Consider the following 26,966-nt stretch of genomic DNA (forward strand, 5'->3'; position numbering starts at 1 on the left):
AAGGCAGTGGACTCAAATATATGAAAATACTGCAGAACTGTGCAAAAGAATGGTGGGAATGCATGTCTTCATATGTGCCTAAAAACAGCCATCACCAGCTCCTACAAAATACACAGGATTGGGAGTGCAGAATCTAGCTATTAAATAGATTATATGGATTTCAACATATTTTATTTTAAAACATCAATTGACTATTGTGTATGTCTGCACATGCAACTTAATAATCATTTAGTTGGGATTCTACTCACAGTTTTCATAAGCTTTAAAACCTAGTTTAATGTAGTAAGTACACAGTATTTCCAACATAAAACAGCAAAGGCTTATCTTGTGTATCAATGCTTCTAACTCTACAATATTTCTTACTTGGTAAAGCGGATTTCCAGGTGAGATGTCAAATATTCTCTTGGGGTAAACGTGTGTTCCCAAACTACCATGTTTGGTACATAATTGATTGAGAAGCAGAGCTCAGAAAGTGCAGTATGCAGTTTGTCCAGGCTTTAAGAATAGACAAGAAATTAAGAAAAATATTTAATGCAACAGAAGTGTATATTATGATGGAAGGCACATACTGAATGGATAATGCCTCAAAAGCAGGTACAGGTCTAATTCTCATGATCTGCTTTGAGACACTTTTCTAGCATATTTTAAAAACAGTATTTTGGCCAAGAAGACATCCTACAACTGAATATTGATCTGCATTGCATACAGTGATGTGAGATTTCTTTTTCTAATATATATATATATATATATATATATATATATATATATATATATATATATATATATATATATAATATATATGTATTTTTTTACCCTCCAAAAAAGAATAGACATTTAAGTGATTTTTCCCTTACTGAACTAAACAATATAAATAATATTTCCTAGCAAGCAGTAATAAAAATCTAGAAATATTGGGGGAACAAATCTTAAACTAAGTTCTTTTCCGTCAACTCCTCTAATCTTTACAGTTCTCTGCTGTTCAGTTGTTGCAACTGTAGCAAAACCACTTCAGCAATGCATGAATTTAGGCACTTCCAATCACACACTGTTCTTTTTTTAGCTTTTTTCCTCTTCATACTTTTATCACTCTCCCATCCTGATCTCTGATCTCTCCTTGCACCTATCTTACAGTCATTCCTACCCTATCATCTCTTACACCCCAAACTGTATTTATTAACCTTCCATCTTACCTATTCCAGGTGGGTTTTTTGGTTTTGCTATTGATTTACTGGTGCTCTCAATCATTTCTACAGCCACTAACAAGGAAACCTCCTCCACTTGGTTCAGGCACTGGAACTGTAACTCCATATCAGCCTTTCAGCAGCAAGAAATTCCTGTCCAGCCTGTACTTAAGGGTGCTAAAGCAAGGTAGAATTGAAGATGCCACCTACTCCTTGAACTCACATGCCCACAGTTAATATGACTATTCAGGAAGCCTAGCTGCAGTACAGGGACTCTTTCTGCTGAAGGAAAGGAAACAGTCAAGGGGATAAATTTAAGTGACAAACATTCCTATTACCTATGTAACAAAATTCATTATCTATACAAGTCACAGAAGCATCATAAGCTCACAAACCTAAAGTTATAAAACTTACAGCCAATTAAATTTATTCAAACAAATTAAGCAAGAAACATTCAATATGTAAAACATATTTTTACTTTGGATTCAAGGTGAAAAGAACAGAAGAAGCAGCCTACTTTGTCACAACCAATCTGTTTTTCCTCATGCTTTCTACTCCTGGTTTCTCCCTTTCAGGTTCTCCTTTCTTTCCAGTCTGTTTTTTTGACTTCTTGTTCACTGCTTGACTGATGGTTTTGGCACAATGTTTTGGCAACAACTAGTAAACAAAAAGAAATAACCAGTACAAATTAAAATCCAATTTTTTACCACACTTCATCACATAAATAACACATTCTTCCTTTGACACAATTCTAGCATTAAAAATTCTTGCTCAAATCACCTTCAATTTTATGAACAGAAAGCTTACCCAAAACACAGAGAAAGAAGTGAACAGAAAATACCCAGAAAGTTGAATGCAGAAAATCTCAGAGAATTAAAATAGACACAACCATACTCACCTGATCACTCAGTGTACATTGTTCTGTGCAAATGTCTGTGATAAGATTTCGAGCTTGCTTAGCCATTTCATCCAAGAACATGTTACACAAGGAAAGACTGCGATCTCCAATATGATGTCGCTGTTAAAAATGGAGAAAAGGAATCAGGATTTTCAGTTTCTCATCAATCCTAAACTGCTGCAGAGAACAGTTCACTAATCATGTAACTAGGATATAGGAAATAATAAAATAATTAGTCCTCAATAATCTTGACTCTAGGCTATTTTGTTCTTTCTGGAAGCAATTTGAACCATGAAATTTTCAAATTCACCATTAAACATATTTTCTGTAAAAAGAAGTAAAAAAAAACCTTTTAAGAAGTATGTTTCCACATTTAATTTAGGACCAAATCTACTTTCATGTGCCCAATATTCCAAGGTCTCTGTGAATGTTAATATGTGCCAATACTAAGTCTAGGGGGAAAAGGGCATGCAGCTCAAGCTATAGAGAAAGAAGTGTCCTTCAGATCACTGAACAAGTCAAAGATAAAGCCCTGCTGCATTAATTTCTGGAGTCTGTTCCTTTGTCACTGGATCTGCACAAGTGCAGTCTCTGTCTTGCTGAAATGGTCCTTTCACCACTGATGTTTACTTTCTATCAGCCACACTATGACACAGTACACGGCACAGCAAAGAGTATTTTTCCAAAATTATAATAGATACTAAGGCATACAATTTAGATACTGAATTTCAAGTTCTGCTGGCTGTGACAAAATGTGCCTGCTGCAGCTGAATGCACAGAGTGGACTTTGGCTACTGATTTCTTACTGTTACTCTCACTGCTCTCAAAGATGTCTCTTGTCCTGAAGGATCAAGCTTTCCTGGAAACTTTTTATTGCTTGTCTAATATAAATAGCATTGGCAGCTATTTAAAGCAAAGCATACACTATATAGATGTATATTGTAATGAAGTTTAGCAGAAAATAATTTTATGTTTAATTAGGAAAACCCCATAGTCTGTATATTACAATAAATCCTATTCAACTAATTGTTTTAGATGAGCACTGTTAGGAATGAAAACAACATTTTCATGAGCAGTACATAAAAATGGCCAAGTTAACTCCCAGGCTAATTCCAAAGTCAATGAACATACAGGAAATGTACAAAAGGATTTATGTCCTCACAACAAAAATAGAAAGAATTTCCTCAGATTCAAACTGCTTCCTTTAACAAAAAGTGCATTTCTTCAAGTGATGCAGTATTTTTTTTAAATTCTAGCTCTAACCAACAAGGTTTTCATTACCCAGTTTTGACCAAAGCAAATGCTTGCATTATACTGTGTATAACTTTTTTTTGTTCTTACTGAAGAAAACTCTAACAAGGCATACAGAACCCCCAACTTCCTATTTCCTTCCCCAACTACAAATTTCTAAACTATTTAACAGGAAAACTGTTCCTTCTAAGTTTTAAAAGGCATAAAAATCAAAATGTTTCCTCACTTCAGAAAAGGATTTAGAGATTTATGCATGAAGAGTCATGTAACAAGGTATCCACTTGTTTTAACTCCATTTTTATATTTTTAGCACACTCCTCCCTCAAATATTGAACTGCCATAACAAACACCTTCTTACAGTGTTCAGCTCTAGTTCACTCTACATTGAATAAGAGATGAAAATAACTAAAATTTAAAAATTACCTCTTCAGGGCACAGTTCATGGGTACAGCTCATAAAGTGAGTACAAAGCAGTGGGAATGCAATTGAATATCTTGATTGAGAAGGAAGCTCCAAACACTGCTGAAACATCTTCTCAAAAGCACGACTATAAAAACTGAACAGAATTAACTGGTTATTAATCAGACACTTAAATGCCATATATATGTTTTTGCTGCAAATAAGGTTTACTTCACACAAACAAAATGTGACCATAAACGTATTTTGTATACCAAAAACTTCACCATTTTTGTTTTTTGCATTCACTTCTTATACATTTGATTTGCATATCTATTTTACAACATTATTATTATTATTATTATTGTTATTATTATTATTGTTGTTATTGTTATTATTATTATTATTATTATTATTTTATTCTGATGTTTGCCATACAGGGACTGTAAAAACCCGCACATTTTGCCAAAAAGTATAAAGGAAAAAATCTGCAAATGATTCCTAATCAATTATATAACTGCATGGAGAATATCTCTGACAGATGTTCATAAATACCTTTTTCAAATTAATTCTACTAGAAACCAGAAATGTCAATCAATTCTTTCACTGGCCTATCATCCTATAAAGTATACTATTTAAAAATTACAACTTGCAAGGACAAACCAAATAATAAATAATAAAAAACTTGTACAGTCAGGTTAGTAACATACCAGAAGATAGAAAGATCTGAGGTTTCAACCAACATCTCCACCAAAGAATCTACCATTTTTGTGTGGAAAATGATCGTGTTCATCATTTTTCCTAGCTCTCTGTGGTCCGCGAGACCAAGCGAAGCTTTAGAAACGCTCGTGTAGGCCTGGAAAGACAATACAATTTAAATGTTATATCTGCAGCTGCTTTTGTGCAAATTCCATTGCTATTGCTCAATACCAATGTTAAATATTGTCTGTGTTATGCACAGGACACCTGCATACTTAAAGACCATGCAGGAATTTTTCTCGCTAGAGCTTTAAAAAAAGCAAACTGCCTTTCAGTGAAGTGTCTAAACACCCATTGAATACGGCACTAATTCCCAGATAAACTGCAGAACAAATGTATTGGCAAAACACAAATTTGTAAGCTCTCCCCTACCAGTGTAGGCACGCTGAATCACACCCTGAACACCCACCAAACAGCTCAGCCTCAACACATTCTATTTCTGAACTGTTATAAACACCCCAAGGGATGATTTGCAGAAAGTACCCAAAGCAGACAAAGTTATATCAAAACATAGCAAATTATCTGTTAAATTATTTGTTTGATATGAAGAGTAGATTATTTTTAGATAGCCTTTCACACGCTTGCAGTGTGAGAGTAATCTAGAACAGTAGTAATGTATGGAATGTTTTTGCTTTAGGTTAGTGAAACGTCTTAAATGCATATTTACCAATTCTTACCTGCAATCTAAACCAATCTAATCTCATTCCTCTGAAGTCAAATACCTCTCCATCTTCAACTGAATCAGGGAAAAATATAGAACAGAAAACCCTTAGAAAACAGTAACAAATTCAGATATATTTTATCAGAACTTCTAAAAACCCCAAAGTAAAGAACTGTTTGGGTAATGAACTTCATATTTTTACCCAAACATTTTGATCCAGTACAGTTGCAGTAAAAGGAATTAAAATATCTAGATGAAAATATGTGTAATATTTTTTCAATATTAAAAGGTAGGATTACTACCCATCAGCATCCTTTGGAAAAGGGACACATCACACGAAGCAGATATAAAAAAGGAAGAGAAACAAGGGAAGAAATGCATTTATCTCCTACTGATTATATGAAACAAAAGGGATGAAATTTTTCCAAGGAATCTCCCAGTCTGTTACCAGTTATCCAAGATAATTTAAACTTACCTTGTTTCACACTTAGTGAAGTCATTGTGTTTACAAAAGAGGACATGATGATTGATTCATCCTCTGGGCACACTGAAAGGTTCTAAAATAAAAGGTGTCAATATTATTATTATTACTTTGAACTTGGTTTATGAAACAATGTCAATATCCATGCCCCATTTATCAGCTATACTCTGAAATGTTCAAAAACCTACAAGAGCTAACTTAATCGATGGAATATTTCTAGTAGTGCTGTTTAATAACTTTCACTTTTTAATTCATTGGTTGATGACAAATACCTAGAAAAGATTGCTTCCAAATCAGTATCAGCTCAAAACAGGAAGATCTGTCAGTAAATGTAGCTATGCTACATTTTCTACCCTGTCTGCAAAGAAAAAATGGCTGGATATAATGGAGACATGCATCGCTTTACCTCCAGAGAAACCCTCTCTCAAATTTTTTTTCATTAAAAATTCAAGTTTATTTAATAAACATTCAAATTTTACAAAATGCAACATAAATCTTTTTAGTTTTAGGCACCAATAGGACCACACTTCTGTTAAGTAATGCAATGCAGAAGTTTCTCATAATTCCAGCAATAACTGACATTGAAACCTAAAGGCTGAAAAAATCCAAATTACCACTCAATCACTTGTCTAATCTGTCTAATCATAACAGCTTGATAGCTGTTATGAATTAATGACAACTAAAATTCAAGCCCATTTTTTTCCCTTCGTTTCAGTTTGGGCTCCATCTAGTGGGGTCACTAGGGAATAAAACCCAAGCACTTCAGAAAATCTTTAATTTCTTGTTGGTTGGCCTAAATAAGGAAATGTTTCTAAACTCCTTCAGTGATAGTACCTGTTTCACTGTTTCTAAACATAATACTGCTTCATAATTTTCATATATGAATACTGAAGTATATGAATTCATACCACTCAAAATGGTATGTAGCTTTCTCAGGGGATGTTTAGGTAGATATCAGGAAAATGTTCCTCCCTCAGAGAGTGGTTGGACACTGAGCAGGATCCCCAGGGCTTGGGGCACTGCCCCAAGAGTTCAATGAGCATTTGGACAACACTCTCAGGCACAGGGTGGGATTATTGGGGGGTCCTGTGCAGGGCCAGGAGCTGGACTTGGATGAGCCTTGTGGGTCCTTTCCAACTTGGGATATTCAGTGATGTTATATAGAAACTATAAGTACAATTCTAAATCCCAGAATTAAAAGCTGATTTGTTTTATTCCATAAAATACATCAAAATCCACAAACTGGGATGCATTTTATGACATCATTTTGGACAAAAAGCCTTTGTTAATATTTGCATTTGAGAACCAAGAACCATGATGCTGCCATACCTGCACAAGCTCATTTAAGACCACTGCATCAAAGCCAGAGAGATACTGTACATAGTATCTCTGCATCACTGGTCCATATTTTCTCACGTGTGCCCTGAGCTCCTCCATGTAGAATATTAACTCAGCTATGTGCCTAGACAAAAAGACAAGGAAAAGCTTACAAATATTACTCAAAACATTAAAAAAAAAACATTCTATTAGTGGGATGCCTCTCAAGGCAATTTACTCCTATACCTCGCTTTTAAAACAATTTTCAATAGCTAATTTCTCTATGTAAGTATTTGTTAATGTAAAAGGAGCTTACATAGGTAATTTCTTCTGCAAGGTCAAATCCACTCAACAGGACATAAGTCAGCTGGATACCACCATAGTAATTCTCAAAGGTTTGTCTAACTATTCAGTTATTTTTCTGAATAAGAAGCCCTTCTGAAAAGCTCAATTTGAAAAAATATTTTTCTCAAAAAGAGGTTAAACCTGAAAAATACAAGTTTAATAACTGCTTTTCTGGCTTTTTTTCCAAGGCATGAGCATGGCTAAATATTTACACAGGTTGTTTCAGAGAGGCTCTGGAACCTCCATCTCTCCTTAGCACCTAAATCTAGTGGTGAGACTCCAAGATTTTCCCACTCCAGCTCTATAAATGGCTTTCTGATTGTTACTTATTTAAAATCCTGCAGTCTTTCAGTTCAACCTTGTGTCCAATCATCTTGAGAAGTCTCCTGCCTATCCACACTTGTAAGATCTTGTACTCATAGTTCTCATTTTTACCATCTGCTTATGATGACACTAATGCTGTATTGCATTAGTGCCGATTTAAAAGACAGTTTTGTTACAAGAGACATTCTATAAATCAACAAAAAAAGCTTTTGGAAAGTTTTCTTGCCTCCAAAATTGATTTGATCAATGCAAAATCAGTGAAGACACATGAAAAAGCTTTATTTTTGCCTATTTAAAATTAAAACCCGAAACTTATATAAAATATTTTTATTTTAGAAATGAATTTTCACTGATATGCTCCAATTTCTAGGACAGTATTTCTACTTTTCTGTTTTGATGGGACACTTAATATTCTCAAGTACATTTTTTTTGAACATTCCCAGCTGCTCCATACAGCCAACCTCTACTGAGATTCCACTGCCTTCAAATTTGTCTGTGAAATTCTAGTATTGAAGGTATTGCATTAAAAATGAACATACTTATCTATGAAATCATCTGCACTCTTCTTTGGCATATTATCTGCATGACGAAGAAGCCAAATAATTTCATCACGAGCAAAGGATAATGCCATAAATACAAAAAGTGCCTGAAAAACAAAAAATTGTTCACAAGCTTATCAATACACACAAAAGCTGAATAGTTTGTGCACTCAAGAGGCAACTAGTCCCTAAAACCCAAGAATTAAAAAAACAAAGTAGGTTTTCTCAGAGTGAAGTGAGGAGTTTTTCCCCAGCAAAAGAAAATAAATATTTGATTTACCATTGAGAAGCACACAGGTTTTTGCACAAATGCAAAGTATAAAACTGTCATTACCTTGGGACCCAAGAGGCCTGGCTGATCAGACAAGACAGTGGCTAGTTCTTTGAGTGCAGAACGTAAAAACTTGCGTCTCTCTCTATGCATTGAACCACTGCACCAAAAGAAAATACATTATCCATGATGCTAGCCACCGAATACTTGATTTTCAAAAGCTTTTAAGACCAAGCATAGGCAGATTATATTATACCAACTTCAAAATTTCAGAATTTTGAAGAATGTGGTTTAAAAAATTAGCATCCTCATCATCAACATCATATATCCTTGAAGCATCAATAAATTTAATCCACAAGTTCTCTGCTCCGTCACTGTGATGTGCATTTGACTACATTAAAAGATTTCTATTTAATCTGCATTCATATTTTGTAATCAGACAAAACATAACTAATGAATAAACTAAATGCTTCCATCCTAATAATTTGAAGAATAATCTAAAACTTGGGAAGTGAAATTGGAAATGACATTAAGTACATGCAGATTTAAAGGAATGATCAGCAAATTATCTCTTTGACAATGCATAACTAATTCAGCATTTGACAAATTCTGTTTGTACAATTTTATGATTTTGTTTTAAGAGAAACAACCCTAAAATGTGTCTGAAAAACTTTTAAAGACACTTACGCATGTGAAACAGCAGCTTCTTTGCACTCTCTGATGTCATTAATGCGCTTGTTGTAGCTGCAAGTAAAAACCAATCAGATATAGTATAAGAATGGTACCACATTTTAGAAAGAACTGACATGGACTTGAGAGGAGCTACAATGTTATAGCAAGCAGGATACAGCAGAAAATGCACACCACCTCCTGAGCAGAGCTAAATGCCAAAACTAGATACCCAAACCAAAAGTACTTTCTACTCAAGTGCTCCTGGTCTTTGCTGGTAGAGGTCTCAACTTTGTTCCTGAGTTTTCATATAATGTACTGCAGAAACAGCAGCAGCAAGATGCAATTTTTCAAGCAAACTCCACATTCTTAACATCATTTCCTTTCAGTAAATCAAGATTTGTGGGTGAGATCATTAATCTTAGAGACTAATTCACCAGGTTTTCAGAACTGAGATAAAAAATAGGTGTGGTGGTTATGAAATCAGGCCCCTAAAACTCATGCATTAAAGAAACAATTAAGATACCAAGCAAAACTGTTTGTGTACCTAAGCAGAACTTAAGTGAAGCAGAAGTAGTCTGTTTGAAACAGCTCTTCAAGAAATACAGTGTTTTTAGCAGAGATTCTGAAAGGAGAACAAAACCTTACCCTCTTATGTTTACAAACAAATCCTCTGCAGCTTTGTGAATATGGAACACTTCGTCCCGAAACAGAGCCAAGCAAGAGCTGCTTTGAAGTGCAAGTTTCCAAAGATTCAATGCTGTAGCGTCACTATTTAGGATTCCGTGGCACAAAATAAATCCAACTTCAAAAGTTCACATTGATGTATGTCACAAATCAGGTGCACAAAGACAGTAAGAGAACAGTGAGATGATTATGTATTTTCTCTTTAAATAGTTTGCATAGATCATTAATAAACTCTTTAATGGATAATATGTTCTAATATATAAAAAATACCTCCCTGCTTCTAATGGAGGTATTTTTGCAATATTTTTGTGAAATTAATTACTTTATGTTGATACTACTTGACTGTTTTCATCAGAATTACTGAAGCCCTCACTTCCAGTCAAAGTCTGGAACATGACACACTCTATTCCAGCACCCCATGCTGAATTCTAGTTTCACTGCATGTTAGTACAAACGAAATTTAATCAAGTGCTCCAGAATATTACTTGAATACAACAGCCATTGTACAGTACAGAAAGCAAGTAGCCTTTTAAATGTTAACCATTTTTTTTAATACAAGCATGAGTCATTTCAGAATATTTTACTTACAAATGATCCATTTTTCCATTGCATCCAGAGATAGGTATTCACATGGCATCTGTTAAAAAACATTAATTTGTAGCACACTAGTTATAAGTACTTCTTAGCAAAAAGGGACAAATGAAGTCTTAAATGCTGAAGAATCACAGAAGGCCACTGACCACTAAAAGTCACTGAAGTGACTTTTTTTCAGCACTTCAGAAACTGAGGGTTAGAATACTAAGTGAGCTTCCATACCCTGCAACACCTTGAACAAATTTTGACAAATATTTATTTTCAATAAACACTGTATTTAACAATATTTAAGAATAAGAAGTTTTTGATGGATACTAATCACTACTTTGCAACTGTTAAGAGTTTCAATTTTTTCAGAAAGATAACCATTCATATCACAACTGAGGCAGCAAGTGCAAACACAAATTTTAAAGGAAGGACCAGTTCTGATTTCCAGTCTCCTGGCTCACAAACATGTGAGAGGGTACACGGGATTCTTCCCCTCTACACCTGCAGAAGCTAACACTGCTTCCCTTCATCTTCTGGTCAACAAATTACTGAAACTGAAGGCACAAGTTAATGTAACAGAAACTTTACTTAATGACAGAAAACTTCTCCCCTTTACTAATGAGTGTCCTTATTCTTCTTCTCTGATTAAAAGTCACGTAGAGGTAATCCAACAGACAACTATTTTACAGAAAACCTTACTCAACTCTATCATAGAATGTAAATTAAAAGACCATACTGTGTCAGACTGTGCAGGATTAAGCATTGTACTGGGGGCACTGATGAGGCTCAGTAGTTGTGCGTTTCTCCACTGGTCAGCTGAGAGATTTCGTCGAGGATAGACCATCTGGAGTGAAATCAGAGCATCTGAAAGGGACTAAAAAGCAGGCTAATGATTAGTTTGAATGGTTAGTAATATTTCATCAGTAGAGCTGTTTCCTCAACATTATTACTAACAGTCATCAAAACATTTTAGAGAACTAGTTTTGAAACTAAACATAAGGTTAAACCCCATTGAATCTAGTTTATTTAACACATAAAATTTATATACAAGAGCATTAAAAAAATAATACTGAGAAGTAAAGCATCTTTGTTAAAATGTGCACCAGAAAAGATTACTTGTAATTGAGATCCTTAGCTAGGTAAGTCTTTACAAGACAGGAACTGTGGAAAGTGTAACAACAGTAAGATTACAGACAATTTATAAGTATTGGAAACTATTTCACTTCAGAGCACTTAGGAAAGTAGCTGGAAAACTCTGAACTTCTAGTGACAATACTGAAATGTTTAAGGAAATTGAGAAAAATCTCAAGAAAACTAGAGAAGAAAAGCACAACTAGTGCCTAAACTTCAAAACAGGTAAAGAAAAACTCAAACCTTAAAAACTTTAGGTAATAACTTGGAAGGTAACTTAAGCTAGTGCCAAAGATTTCAAACTAAGGTGTAATTGTTAGGCAATTAACTTGAAAGCACCTAGAAAGTACCATCTTTATAATAGTTGGTCAATCCTGACCAGAGAAATCTAGTTTCCTTTGACAGAATAGCAGATCTAGTGAACAAATGGCAAGTGATAAAACAGGATATACTTTGACTTCAGCAAAGCTTCTGTAACTTTTCCAAGGTATTCTTACATAAAAATACAGCCTAGATAAAATATCACAAAACTACCACACAACCAATAGGGTAAGAATAGAAACTTAGAAACATCTGTACAAAAAGGAATTGAGCTCCTTTAGCTCAGTAAAGGCAACTCAGCAGAATGTCAGCTTTTGGGTACAGGAGCACCTGTTAAAGAGGCAGTGGTAATCTCCAGGATTCCCAGTTTAAGGACAACCCAAAGCAAAACTCCTCAGGTTACAAAATAGAAAATCACATTCATCTAGGATGGCAAAATAATCAACTTCACAGAAACACTGTAAATCTCTTTAATTTCAAGCTACAAGGCTACACAAAACACAGAAGTAGCTATTCTCAGACGATCCACAACTGATTTTTAATTTCTAATCCTTAGTGAATAAAATGTCACCTTATTAATGGGTCTTAGAGTTTCTGTACTTCTACAGGTTGTGCTTTTTAATAGGGTATCAATCCCCAGCCCTAGACATTCAATGTAAGCAGAAATCTCATGTGAAATGTATACCAAAAGGCCTTTAACAAAACAAACTCTTGCATATTTACTTTCTATCTGTTTCTCCCAATTAAGGTTACTGCATCCCTGTGAAAAGAAGTTACATACTTTACTGTGAGGCACGAATTCCTCCATCATTTTCTTTAATGGGTTTTCATAATCCACAATCATCTGGCCAAGGCGTGGATATTCTCTGTCACTAAAAGCAAAAACAAACAATTCACTGAGGTAGCTGTTACTATCATTAACATTACACAAGTCTTTTATACAATAAATTATTTACCTCGCTCCATGTGTCATTTCATGGGCATAGTTATACAATCCAATGATAGCCTTCCTTTCTTCAATTCGGGACAGCAGTATCATTAGAGTTGTGTAGGTTATAATCAAATCTAGGTAGTTCTTTGTTAAATCAAAATTTACAGTCTAGAAATGAGAACCAGTAAATTATAATTTAAAAACTTTTAGAAACAATCATAAAGCATTTTTCCTTGCATTTCCATTTTCCTTACATTTCAGCATTTTTAAATACAATGGGCTGTCCTTTGAATAAAGTTCTTGTTCTGGTGGATTATAACTCTCTATAACCTTAATTTATTCATCAGATTCTCAGAACTGTTTGCACTCATGAAAGCAATTAAATTCTTCCTGGCTTAAGTGTCACAGATTACCTGACAAACAGGAAAACTTCTCTTGCTTACTAAGCAGTCAGCAGTGTTGTGCCTATGAACTGTATTTTAATAAGACCCTAACATAAAAGACTAGCACATATCCCACTGGCCTTGTAACATCATTCCACAGAACACATACCTGTTCCTTTTTCATATTATGAATCCAAGTTGGCCAAATATAGAATAATGACAAAAACTAACAAGGTGATGTTAAGAACATTAAGAAAGTTGAAACCAATAGGAAAAGGTGTTGGAGGCTTTCTTTTGGGGGCTTTTTTCCTATGTTTGTTTATTGGTGTTTCTTTGTTTTGTTTTTTTAATTGGGGTTTTTTGGGGAGGGAGGCGAGGATGGTCATTTTGTTTTCAATATAAGACTTTTAGATGCTTTTGTAGTTGTTTAATCAACCCCAAAAGTGACCTCCTCGAATAGCTTAGGTGGACACCAGTAATAGTCTTGTCTTGTGAGTCTCACAAGGCATAAGTATACAGATGACTATGAATTAACTTGCAGATGCAATAAATCAAAAATTATTGAAAAATTTTTATGTCTGGTAACAATACTGTTACTACTGACCATAAGAAGCCCACTGAGAAAGGTCTGTCTCTCTATTATATAAGTTAGAAACACTGTTTTTATTTCTTTTGCATTTATAACTAGAGAGGTGATGTTTCTTGGACTAACAAAAGCAAGTTCTTCTCCCCACAGGACTCTGAATGGAAACATTTTTGAAAATTTAAACCTAGAAACTTACAATATCAAAGAAGACTTGGCAAACATCAATAGTGTTTAGCAGCTCACAGACATGGTCCTTGAAAAACAAAGGAACAACTTTAGTTTAAAAAGACATCATTAAATCACATTACTACAATTAGTGAGGGAGCTTCATTTTTTTTAATTTGAAGAACAGACCTTCAAGTTCAGCTATTTCATTATGTAGTGTTATTTCATGAACAAAATTACAGAAACCTAATGTGACAGAACTTACACATTTGTAATACCTTACCTTAAATTCCATAACATCAACGAACGTGAAGTAGTATAATGCCAGGTTCTTCAAAATCTCTGATTTTTCTTTCTGGAGCTGAGCAAGCTGTTGCTAAAAGAGAAACATAAACATGCACACTGTTCTTAGAAGATCTTGAGAAGACTGCTGAAAAGTAACACCTGTGAAGCGCAGAGTAACCACCAGGCTATGCAAAGAAGCTGTAACATGGTTTGCTAAGACTGAGGTTCTGCGTGTGTCAAATTCACACAGAGTTCTCAGCACTGATCATTTTAACAGCTGCCAACTACATTTTGAAGATAAAAGTTACATTAGTACCCATTAGTACCAGAGTTATATTGTTTAGCTCAGCTAGAGATGAAAATGGTAGTTAGGAAAAGTGTTATGTTATCATATGTATAATTCGCAAAAGCAGAACAGTACATGAGCACAAATCAATACGCCAAAACCAAAATAATTATGTTACTTGAGGTGGAAGAAAATAAGGTGGCAGGTTACAAACTTTACTGCAGAAAAACATTATGCTTTTAAATTCTGAACTTACCAAAAAGAATATCCAGGCAAAGCCACGTTAAGCATGCAAAATAAAATGTAGATACAAACATAAAATACAGTAACGGTTCTTTGACCAGTTCCATATAAACACAATAATACATTCAAACAAAAGCAACAAAATAAAGAAACATAAAAGAAGCAAAACACTAGCATTAGACACTTGTGGATAAAATGGAAGAGGCAAACGTGAATACAAAGGTAAAATAATTCACATGGACTTATTTTTTTATATATTTCAAACAGACAATGAAATACCATTTTTTAAAAACAATTTTCTGAAGGAATCAGATTGATCACTTAGACAATTAAGAACACAAAAAATCAGAAGTTAGTGAACAGCCATTCTGTTTATCTATGTATGACAGCCCCACAGTACTGCAAGTATCCAAATACTGAACTGGCAATATCCAGCTACAAATTCTGTCTCCTTCCAGATACAGGAATTGGAATGAGTTAAAGCAGTCACAATAGGAAGAAGTGCCCTCCAAAAACCTGCAAGATTTTAAATTAAAGATGACCAAGTGAAATAACATCTTTTTCTCAACAAGAACGATCATATACAAGACAGATTAAAAAGCTGCTTCAAATCAATTAGCTTATTTTCATGAGAGATTAGAACTGAGTATGCTTCTTCAGCTCCCTCTCTTTTATAAAGCTATGCTATGTATTCTCAGTTTTATGTAAAGCATCAAAATTTCTCTAATTGTAAAATTAACTGCCTGGATCAAACCTAGGTATCATATGTAAAATAAAGTTTGCTTCTCTCTGAATTTTTAGAGGTGATGGTGATTTTTTAGAAGTCTTGAGCCATAACATTTTCATTATTGCTAAGGAAGACAGGAATAGACAGTTATGAGCAAATCAGAATGGCTACATTATAAAATACTCCTGCCTACTCTGAAACCATTGCAAAGGATTGAACTCTGAATGCCTGCCTATATATTATTTAAGTCTCTTTCACACAGGCATCAACCAAGGCTTAACTGAAAGAGATGCAAGTACATGTGTTTATTTTTTAACTTGTCCTGATAAATCTCACGCACCAGGAAATAGATTATTTCCATTTAATCTGCTGCTGTACAAAAAATCTTTGTTTTCAAGTCCCACAACTTGTATTTTGATTCTCAGCATGAGGATTTAAGCTATACTTTTTCCAGTATATAGCTTTAACTTAAACTGCCTTGAGCTCAAGAAGTGAAGCGTGTGGCATCATCACGCACAGACTCCAGTACACCTCCAGACCAGATTGTGCCTACACTTGGAACTGCTCCAGAGGAAAATCTGCTTTGTACTTTCAGGGCTGCTTCATCAGTCAACAGTTCTTACACAATGAAAATTCAGTTAAAGATGCGTGGTTTTGATTTTGCACCCTGGCCCTAGCACTTCAAGCATTTCTTGCCAGTTTGTAGAAGACTAAGCAGAAATAGAGTTTTTTTCTGTGCAACTAATACAAGTGTGAACCAGATGAATCTGAAAAGCCCTGTCACGAATTTTCAGGAAGGGACGACAGGGTGTGATCCACAAGTAAGTTTATTTCTAGTGCAGAGAAAAAACAAAAGCAGAACTCACTACCACTCCACACCCCCTTAAACAACATTTTCTGCACTGCAATCCTAACTCGTGGTAAGCAATGTGCAATGCTAAAGGAGACTCTCAAGATTATAGGTTGCTGTACACTACACCTATTTTTGGTATACCAAAAGCAGCAACTGAATGTCCACTCCTGCAGGACACTCAATTTCAAGCCACAATAAGTGAAATGGGAAGATATGGCAAAAAGGGAGATGGTGTTGGGAACTCTGATTGCAAAAGAAATAATAAATTTTCAGAAGTTCTGTGAAGCTTTGCCAAGTATAGGGAGGTATTTGCCACACTCAGCTAAGGATTATGGAATCACTGCTGTGCATTCTTACCTTGTTACCTATATTCCCAGAAATAGTCACACTTAAGTGATGTACACTTGAAGTGTAAGGTGATGTAAACTTAAGTACACTTAAAACTTTCCTAGAGAGTTGAGATGATGATTCTTTGAATGCTGAGTGTTGAAGGGGTCAGTAAACTTTTATTTAAAATAGTAGTACCGAAATAAAACAATATATAAACTAACTGTTATATCAGTATAGGGCAAATAATTCAATTTATAGAGCACAGCCTGATCAGTGATGGTTGGAAGAACAGCTTACAAGGCATGCAGTGTCTTGGATGTTTATTTGATTTTTTTATCATTCAAGAATGTGGGTGTAGCTCTTTTCCATTACTAATTTCCTAACATCTGTTTAGAAGTTGCTAGTGCTATATTGATTTGTATTTGATTTGAGGCTTTTGTTCTTAGCCTGCAATTCATTATTGAAAGTTTCCAATAACCAACAAAAGTAGGTATATCCTAAAAAAGGATATACTGAAGAAATAAATCTTTAATCAAAAGATTATTTTTACTATAGCTGACTATGCCTTGTAGACTGGCTAGCAGTACATGGTTTATTCTTAGAGAATTTGTACAAATTATACCAACAGTATTTTTGTTGAATGAGGTGAATTAGATTTAAGAACTATGAAAACCTGTAGAAATTTCAGCATAATATGGCAAGATCAAAAAAACTCTCAAATTTTTAATAACAATCTGAGATTATTTCTTTTGGCTATTAACAAAATAACACATCTCTGATCATGTTTGATTATTATTTATAAATAAGAGTGAAACTAACATTTTGTGAATATATTACCTACAGGAGAAGGAACTGATCTTTAGTTTGTGCCTTTCCTTCTTTATATTAAATCCCAAATACCCTTGCACAGTCAATTATGTAAACAGAGAAAGTACATTAGAAGAAGAAAAAAAAAAATCTGAAAATGTAAGACAGCCTCACTTAAAGCTTATATGAACACAATGGCTCAGAAAAGGGAGAAATTATGCAACCCTGACATGCTAATCATGTGAATAAATACCAATTTAATACAATGGCTCATGAAAAATACAAGACAACTAGAAGAGGTTGTTCAGAGAGTCTTATGTGTGTAAAAACAAAGGTACTCCTAGTCCTGCATTTTTTTATTATGTTTAATTGACTGGTAGCAGCAGTATGTGAATAAATGTCTTATTTCATGATCTGCAAATATGCAGTAGGAAGGTGAATTTTCTGCTTTTTATATCAGTGTAATATTTTTTCCTGCAAGTCTGATCATTAAACACTTGTATTTGTTTTATACAATCCAACACCATAGATATTATCATGTCCTCAGCAAAAATACCATCAACTCAATCTTGCCAGCTGGAATAGAAGTCCCAAAAAGCAGTATTATAAATTCTAACTGTTAAATTTCTGGAGAGAGACGTAAATCTTCACTGCCAGTATTCTCACAGTCATTTGTTATACTCACTATGCTTGTCACCTATTGTCTTTAGACAAACATTTGAAAAATTCAATTAATTTGAACAAAGCTCTGTGCCTACAAAATCCATAGCAAAAGAGCAGGGAAATATAAAAGCATCTAATAAAATGAAAAAAAAATCGTTTTAAATTCTGTAAATTAACTCCAGAATGATGGATGTGTCCTTGGTTTTCTTATTCCAAATTAAGAGCTATTTCTGAAGTACCATGCTGCATATAAAAAGATAAAATAGAATGTTTAACGTGTTTACTAATTAATGTATGTCTACCACAAGATCTATTTTCATTTGTTTTCAAGTTTCTAGCACTAAGTTAAATGTTTTGAAAAGGAAATAACCACCTGTGATGGTCCATAACTGTTACCATTCCCAGGGAATTAATAATGGAAGACAATTGGAGCATGGAGGCTTCTCTTTAAAAACTGATCTACCTCTGAGCCATAAGAAAGAATTTCCCTATTCTCTCACCTTCATTCACAATTTTTGCAATATTTTTACAATTCATACCATTTTTTGTATTTTTATATTTTTACATTTTTATATTTGAGTGCCATCTCAGTTGGAGTTTTGTTTTTGTTTGTTTTCTTGGTTTTTAAGGGCCAAGCTCTTAAACTATCAATCATTAAAGCAAAGAGAGTTTTACTGGATGAAGGAGAGGGTAAAGTGTTGCACACATTCACTCCTCTGCAGGCATTGCAGACACCATGAAGCAACAAGCAAGGAAGATTGATTTACCTTGGCAACTGACTTGTATGGACTTACATGACTTACAGCAGCCTTCTGCAATGATTTATTACAAATAATGATAAAAAAAATACAGTATTTAGATGCTATTCTAACTCAAATTCAGGCCCAGTCAAAGGCCAGACCAAGAAAATAAACTTTGTAGCTAACAACACTTATTATTTTGAAAAAATACTTTACATTACGAGAATTCTGTTTGGTGAAACAATTTGAAGAGATTTCAGGATCCCACATGACCTCTTAGAATTGCTATTAAAAAAATGCTCACTTGCAAATGACTGTTAGACTGAAAAACTTTATATAGTATATTCTGCTATACAGGAGACATCATTTTAAGTCAGTCTTACACCTCTAACAATTGAAGACATCAGACATGTTACTGCATACAAAACCAGGACAGTAAGTATAGTAGTATCAGAGCGAGGCATTAGCTGACCAATTTCAATTCTGAATGACTTTTTAGTAAAAATGTAGATAAAATTTTATTATTTGTAGATATTTTGCATTTTCTCATGAAATAAACTATCAGTATATTCTACTCTCAAGCATAAGACATCTTAACTGATCATACAGAGATGAACAGAGTGTCCTGAATAATTGCTCATCATCTGACTTCACTCATGCAGGGGGAACACCCATAACCTTGACTGCTGCCTCAGTGACTTCTGGAAAATTCATCTCTTTTGCAGTCCTTTACCACTATCAGCTCCCTGAGGAAGAACAGAGCTGAAAAAGCAGCTGTGCATGGCACCCCCTTACCTGGAAAAGGTTTTAATCTTCATGGAAAAGGACAATTAAGTTTTCCGGTGGAATCTGGGGTTTTTTGCTTAAGCAAGCTGTAAGTTATCTGAAAAGTCAAGTCTCCCATGCAAGAAATTTCACACTCCAGAAAGGTATAGAAAAATATTAATATTTATTGAATATGGAGATAATCTAAGCTAGATTTATGAAAGCAGCTGTGATAGCTTTAATGACCATATGATTTCCTCAAAAATAAATGACTAGTGAAAAGAGATTACCAATACATGAGGCAACAGAGCTGAGACCTAAAAGTTATTTTTCCAGAGATGACAGTTTCTAAATTATCTTCACTAGTGTCATGAAAATTACAGTACTAAATGTTTCATTAGAAGCAAGCAAACAAATGACATTTTCCTTGATGTACAATACCACTTGCAGGGGCCAAAAGAAAAAGCTTTGAAAAACAGGTTATTATTTGTATTAAGTGTTTTGAAAAAAATTAACTACTTGAAGCACCTATCACAAATGAAAAATCATAAAGTTATAAAGTGTGGGTTTTCATTTTTTTAATAGAAGAAAGCATTTAATAAAAGCATGCATTGATGACTTCTAATAAGCTTTAGCCAAGGAGGTTCAGATGCCCTGTGCCACAACACCTCTCCCACATCCATCTAATTTGCTGAGTAACCAGCTCGTTATGAAGTGAAACTGTGGAAGACACATGAGGCAAACTACACACCCACTGTGATCTAAAAGGGAAAAGGCAAAAATTCAAAAAGTAAAATTAACTAATTCAAAACTATAGATCCTAACCCTGGTAGACTAGAAATGCTAACACTGCTTGTCCTCTGCTCTAAAGTGTTCTTATTTCCAGTCCCCACGGACACATTGCAACAGAAAATTAGTCAATACAAAACACAAATCAAATTGATATGAACAATACTGAGAGCATAGCTTCTAGATGATGAAGACTAGCATTATCTGGAAAGCAGATCTTTACCTCACTAACCATACACTTATAAACTTCAAAGTGATGCTTCACTGTTCTGCTTTGTGCCAGCAATGACTGAACCGCAATTTTTCCATGAGACATGTAAAAATAAAAGTTTTTCTACAAGGAAATTGCTGAGGAACAAACCATGAAAAACATATATTTAAGAAAGAAGGCAGATATTCTCACTACTTGTCATATATGGTGTTTGGGAAAGCAGAAAAGGGGCTACAACTTCATGATACAAAGACATGGAGCTTTATCTGCACAGGCAGCAGATTTATCAAGTCCTACTCACAAACTAAAAAAAATTCCTGTCCTTTGTCTCTGTATCTTCAGTTCCCCACTGTGAAGTATATTATTCTGGTTTTAAAAGGCATTGACTGAAAACAGAGCAACTTTTAGGTTTAACACTGCTTTTGAGTTCAGTATGTTCTCTTTCAATTTCTCTGTGACAAGAACCTCACCTGTACACCCTTTCAAGAAGAAGCAGTCTAAATAGCTGTCAGAAAAACCAGGCTGCTTCTGCATCCCTTACTTTGGAGCTTTCCTTCTGAAGTTAGCCCAGGAAATTCAGTAACAATAAATGCTATTCTGAGTCAATACAAGCACAGATCTGACCAAGAAAATAGTGCTATAAAGTTTTTGGAAGCAGCTTAGAAGTCATTTTCAATACAAAGCTTTACTCAATTGAAAATAATCAGAAATAGTAAAGCTCCCCAAACACAGAAGAAACTTTCCTTTCAAACAGGACTCTATCTCTCTCATTTCTCACTTTCTAAATCCTTCAAGATTTTGTTTATATACATTCCTTTCTTTGCAGGTTATTTCATACAGTGCACAGCAATACTACCTTGGTGGTCTATTTCATTAACAGTTTAAGAGCCTGCACATATTCAAGATGATGTGATTCACAATGGTTATTGGAAAAGAAAGGGCAAGTGTAAGACATCACAGAGACTGCCCTCAAACAATGGGAGAGAGAGATATGAACTGGTAAGGTGCAGAGTTATCAATAATTAATCCTTTGGAAGATAAACTACTCCATTTAACTTTCCAGCCTGGTCAGCAAGGATTCATCAGCCACTTCACTGTTTGAACTGCCCACAAACTTTCAGTACAATACTGAAAATCAGCAACTGTCAGACACTGCTCTGATGACTCAGCATGTCAAACACTGAAAGAAGAACAAAACCAGGAACTCTGTTTTCTGTGGATAAAAATGTAAGGTATCAATAGCAAATATAACAGAATTACTTGTTTCAACAGAATGAAAATTCATGCCTTTCAGGATCATCTGATTATAGCAAACACTGCTCATCCTCTTCAATAAAACGTGTGGCTCATTTTTAAGGCACAAAAAACACTGTAAATGACAATACTTGAGAAAAAAACAACTAAAATAGGTCCAAAAATATTTTAAAAGCTGGCACCATCTTTTCTCTAAAACTGAATGCAAGCTTAATCAGCACCATCACCTACTGACATGTTAAAAGCATAGGTACACAGTGCTAGGCAGTAGCAACTGCTGCACTTGAGCATACAAAATCCAAAACCCTTTCCTGAAAGGGTATCCTGGAATTTTCACTGCTAGGAGGAAACACAACTTATGACTTCTTAGCTATTTCCACTTTGGTAATCCTTTGTGATATTTCTTTAATCAATGTGTCTCTGTTCCAATTAGCTTCTTGCCCTTTCAAATCTCTGATCACCCTTTTTTTCTTTTGGGAGTGACAACACTCTATGGAAAACATCTGTAAATGCAAAATGCCGTCAGCTCTGATTACAGGACAGAAACCCCAGCTGCCTATTGCTAGAGCTCAAAATCCTACTTTAAAACATGCTCAAAACCACTCAAATGTGGGTAGGCTTTTGTCAACTCTGCTTAATAAACACAGGCCTGGCTGGTTCATACTAAATAAATACACAGCAGTGACAAAACATTATGTGTGTCCTATTTCAGAAACTCTGATGGTCAAAATATAGCAAGTTTTCTTTGATCTCTTTCTATAAACTTCACAGCACCAAATCCTTAAATATCTATCATTAGTTAAGCTCCAAATTCATAATCAACAACTGGAAGACATTTAAAGCATACATACAACTGCAGTAAGAAAACTTTATGTACATTATCTTTTAATAGTTGATCTGCCACCCAAGCTTAGAGAATACAGAAGCATTTATCAACAGTGGTTTAGCAGATTTACTATTTTTACATAAATTTCTATATTTGCTACTAACACAATCAAATACAAAGATGAGCAATATTAAAGAGTACAAAGCATGTACAAGTTTTAAAGTGAAAAAGCACATTGTTAATGGAATTGTTTCCTCCATAAGGTAAAGTTTTTTTCTGGTTGCTTTGTGATTTTTCCCCATTGATATTATTGGAGACATTACATACAAATTTGAGATGCCAATGTAAAAGAAACTAATTATTCTCATTGCTATCACCACTACCATTCTACAGAAACCTGAAAGCTTAAAGCAAGCCTAAATCTCCCAAGCACACAGGCAAGCTCTTGCATGTAGGGAACATGCAAACCCAGCACCTACCTCCACTTTCCACCTTTGGAAAGAAATACAAGCAGGTAAAACAAATATCTTATGGACCCTTATCTTTCAAACAAACAGGGAAACAAGTGTACAGTGCCAAAATGCCTGCCTCTAGCCTAATAATAACTAAAAAAAGGCTTCAAAGTCAAAATGAGCAATACTGAGTCACTCAAAGGTAAAACATAATTTACTTCTGCAACTGAACTCACTATATGAGGAGGAAACAATTATATTTCCATATGTTTGTACTTCACAATGTTTCTCCTTATGGACTAAAGCATTCTTTATTCCCACAGGGACTGACTCCAGAGGCAAGGGTACCTGTAAAGTACAAACACTTCTTCCCACCTTGCAGCCAGGTGTTTTTTACTGATCTGCTGGTTAGGACACATCACAAATAAAATTATGCAACTTTCATCTTCTGCAATCAGTCTGGTCGCCAGGAACTTTTCCTATTAAAGTAAGGCATGATTTTTCCAAGGATTTCTTCCCATTGACAATTCTTTGAAACAGAATAGAAGAGAGCAGGCAAAAAGAAAACCAGAAAGAGTCCTAGCCTAACAAAACCCATCCAGAATTACAGTACAATATTCTCTCCTTAAAGATAGTTCCTTCTCAAGTATCCTGTCAGACATTTGAATCAAGAACTATATTCCAACTGCAACTGTCAGCATCAGATGCTTTATAAGAAAATGTAAACCTCTCAGACTGTGCTGAAAGAGTAGTGAGAAAAATAGTTATACAGCCATGTGATTACTTACGTTGTTGTTGCGTGTTTCTACTGCTGGAAACTTCCTGACTATGAATTTGACAGCAGATTCCAGGTTTTTGTCAATAAGATAGGATGGTTTGGCTTTGGGGTCACCACATGCCTATAAAAAAAATACAATACAAAATGAAGTAGAAACACAATTATCCATATAAAGCTAAGTGATAGTTGCAAATCTGAAGACAAACTAGAAAGATTCCTCTTTTTGTTTGTTTGCTTTTAGTGAGCAGGTGATAAAATGAAAGGCAAAAGTGCAGGGACTGTCACAGCTGAAATATGCAATGGGAAACAGTACAGAGATGCTCTTCTACTGAAAAAGATGCATGGAAGTATCAAAGCAGTTAGTGCAGAACAGCAGTGAGGGAAAAAACTCAGTCCTAAAAGAAGGAGAAAAAAAAAATGTTTCCTTTTAATGCTATTCCTGGTTTGAGGTAGTATTGTATTCATCTGGAGTTAACAAACTGTTAGAAAACTCAATCATGTCATCATCTGTGGAGGACAGTGCTGGGCACATTAAATGATTAAACTATCCTTTGTGAAACAAAACTAAACACCCCACCACCAATCTGCATTTAATTTTTTTTCCAATTGTTAACTGTAAGACAATTTTCCATCCCACAATCAAACCACCAATATTTGCCTAACATAGTCTATTTCCTTAACTAAGAACTGAAGTTTTACTCGTGTTCTTTATTCCTAGAGCAGCATAGGCTGAGCTTTGAAAGCAGCAGTCAAAAAGTTACGCTAAATTTTGATGTGAAGTCGCGACTGTTAGGTCTCTTAAATAACTTACGTAGATGGATCAGAACAGCTTCTCTGGACAGACACCTGAGGAAGCACCTACTGTTGCCAGCTACAGTGCATGCTGTCACACGCTACTTCTCTGCTACTCTGGCTAGTGAGCCATGCGATACCATCTCATTTGGAGTAACATACTAAAAGCAGCATTACTTACATGACAAAATATGCGCTCAAACTGTATTTCTCTCAAGTATTCATTTAGTTTTATTTTCCTCAGAGGGGTTTGCAAAGGAGTTTCACGTCTCATGCAAAACTAAATTACATGCTAGGCGTTTCTACGCAACAGAGTGAACTCGAATGGCAACTCATTTAAAAACTTTTCCACATTGATTTCTATGACCGAGCTGTGGACTGTAGAGACAGAAGTCATGGAGTATGAGACCGATTCTGAAAGCGGGCAAAGGGAAGGTGAAAAGCTTTGCAAACCTTCCAAACTTGTCCTTGCTGGGAAAGCAGTGTAATAAAAAGAGAGAAAAATTACATATAAACAAATTACTCTTAAATTCTAAAGTATTACATTTATGTGAACTAATACACTAATACCTACATCCAAGAGAACATTACAACCATCTGTTACTCTAGTCAGCACACTTTCTACAGGACGTTGATTATTCTAATACTCACAAACAACTTTACACTTATTTATTAGAATTTTACTATTGTGCAAAGCACTGTGAATATACTGAGACATGTAACTACTAATAGTACTTCCAAACTAAGTTCAGGTAGAGAGGGAAAAAAGTTAACAAACATCACATGCAACTACAGGGGGAAAAAGGAGAGACACTCAGTGAAGTTTTACATACCTGAAAAAGAAACGGTAGCCAAGAAAAAAAAACAACAAAAGAGTCATTATTGAAAGTTTCTAAAACACCTACTAGTAGTACATGACCATCATGATGTATACTCATGTACTATTCTGATATCAAAATGCTCATATTTGCTAATTTCCCACAAAAGTACTAAACTTTATTACAGCATCATATCTATAATACAAGAGGAATTTATAATAAAAATAAATTCAGCAACATCCACAATATGTAAGATATTAAACTGTTGCTTCAATCTCCTTGGAGCAGCAAACCATACATGCCAATAAAAAGCTATTCTGTACACACCTTAAAGTCTATACAATTCAAAAGTACAAACTATACTGTAAATAGGCATTACATATTAAGCATACAGATTCAAATTCATGAAGTTTTAATTAACTCTGTGTCATGGGTGTCAGAATCTTTATGAAATTATTTCAATTTGTTGTTCTTGCTGCAAAACATGTAACTTTCTCTACTAGAAGGATAACTAAGGAAACAAGTTAACTGACACATATTCATGACCTGTGTGCTGTTACTACCCTGTTAAATTTCAGTACGGTTGCTGTTATAGAGGAGACAAGAAATCTGCCACTGTTGACTTCATAAATTTTTCAGTCTGAATTCAAACACTCCTTCCACGTACACTCCTTATTTTTCCTAGAAACAGATGTTTTCCATCCTATAAATCAGCTCTTCAAAATGTTTACTAAAACTTATGTTCTACCCATGCCCTTACATACACTCTCACAAGGAAACAGAGATCTCAAAACATCAACATGCACATCCTCCTGAGACTTCAGGAACTCAGCCCCCAGAAAAGACAAGTGTTATCCTCAGTCTAACTGGCAATCCTCTCAATACATGTGAACATGTTCCTTCTTTGCTTCTTCCCATTGTTTGTTAGCTGACATCATACTTGAAGCAACTGTAACTCTTCCTACTAATAAACAACACTAGACTGGCCTATAATAAGAAAATTCTTACTTGCTAAAAGCATCCCTCACACACACCACCACAATTCCAGCTTCTAGAAAGCTGTACAAGCCTACCTAGATTGAATTGAGAGGACAACAGAAGTCACTGAATGAGTGGGTCAGTGCTTTTTCCTTCACTCTCCCATGTTCCACGGCAGCTCAGCTCCTTTATAAGAACTGGTATTAACAGATTACTAGCTGTTGTTGCATCAGTAGTTTTCATCCACACAATTACCTGCATTCAGCATCACAGGTAAAACAGTCTCCACAAGTTAAACCTCTCCCAAAACTGTGAACAGAATTCAAACTCCCTACAGTTTACTCTACAAAGCATAAAAGAATGAACATACAAACCCCAATCCTAGCACTTTTGCACAAACATGAAAGTGTGGTAAGACACATAAACAGGATTTTGCTCTAAAAAGAACAGTATTTTGAACAATTTAGGGCAATAGCTTTAGAATGTAGGTA

The 26,966-nt window shown here is 34.8% G+C and overlaps 1 protein-coding gene across 6 annotated transcripts in view; it reads right to left on the reverse strand.

The window, feature by feature from the left end:
- Positions 1–26,966, reverse strand: part of NCKAP1 (NCK associated protein 1) — a 57,855-nt gene that overhangs the window by 21,796 nt on the left and 9,093 nt on the right. For 3 of the 6 annotated variants that reach the window (XM_086896085.1, XM_086896080.1, XM_023930652.2), the window contains 20 exons: positions 25,133–25,150; positions 23,898–24,008; positions 14,162–14,254; positions 13,910–13,966; positions 12,770–12,912; positions 12,595–12,685; positions 11,098–11,235; positions 10,368–10,416; positions 9,741–9,897; positions 9,111–9,167; positions 8,487–8,583; positions 8,153–8,259; positions 6,957–7,089; positions 5,622–5,703; positions 5,163–5,221; positions 4,437–4,582; positions 3,754–3,886; positions 2,080–2,199; positions 1,699–1,838; positions 364–495 (listed from right to left, as the gene is read on the reverse strand). In XM_086896085.1, the coding sequence (XP_086752211.1) occupies positions 364–495; positions 1,699–1,838; positions 2,080–2,199; positions 3,754–3,886; positions 4,437–4,582; positions 5,163–5,221; positions 5,622–5,703; positions 6,957–7,089; positions 8,153–8,259; positions 8,487–8,583; positions 9,111–9,167; positions 9,741–9,897; positions 10,368–10,416; positions 11,098–11,235; positions 12,595–12,685; positions 12,770–12,912; positions 13,910–13,966; positions 14,162–14,254; positions 23,898–24,008; positions 25,133–25,150 (2,063 nt within the window). The remainder of the gene's footprint in view (positions 1–363; positions 496–1,698; positions 1,839–2,079; positions 2,200–3,753; positions 3,887–4,436; positions 4,583–5,162; positions 5,222–5,621; positions 5,704–6,956; positions 7,090–8,152; positions 8,260–8,486; positions 8,584–9,110; positions 9,168–9,740; positions 9,898–10,367; positions 10,417–11,097; positions 11,236–12,594; positions 12,686–12,769; positions 12,913–13,909; positions 13,967–14,161; positions 14,255–23,897; positions 24,009–25,132; positions 25,151–26,966) is intronic. The other 3 variants (XM_086896081.1, XM_086896082.1, XM_086896083.1) reach the window with 3 other exon arrangements.

Source organism: Cyanistes caeruleus, chromosome 7 (genome assembly GCF_971803275.1).
Source record: "Cyanistes caeruleus chromosome 7, bCyaCae1.hap1.1, whole genome shotgun sequence".
Lineage (NCBI taxonomy): Eukaryota > Metazoa > Chordata > Aves > Passeriformes > Paridae > Cyanistes > Cyanistes caeruleus.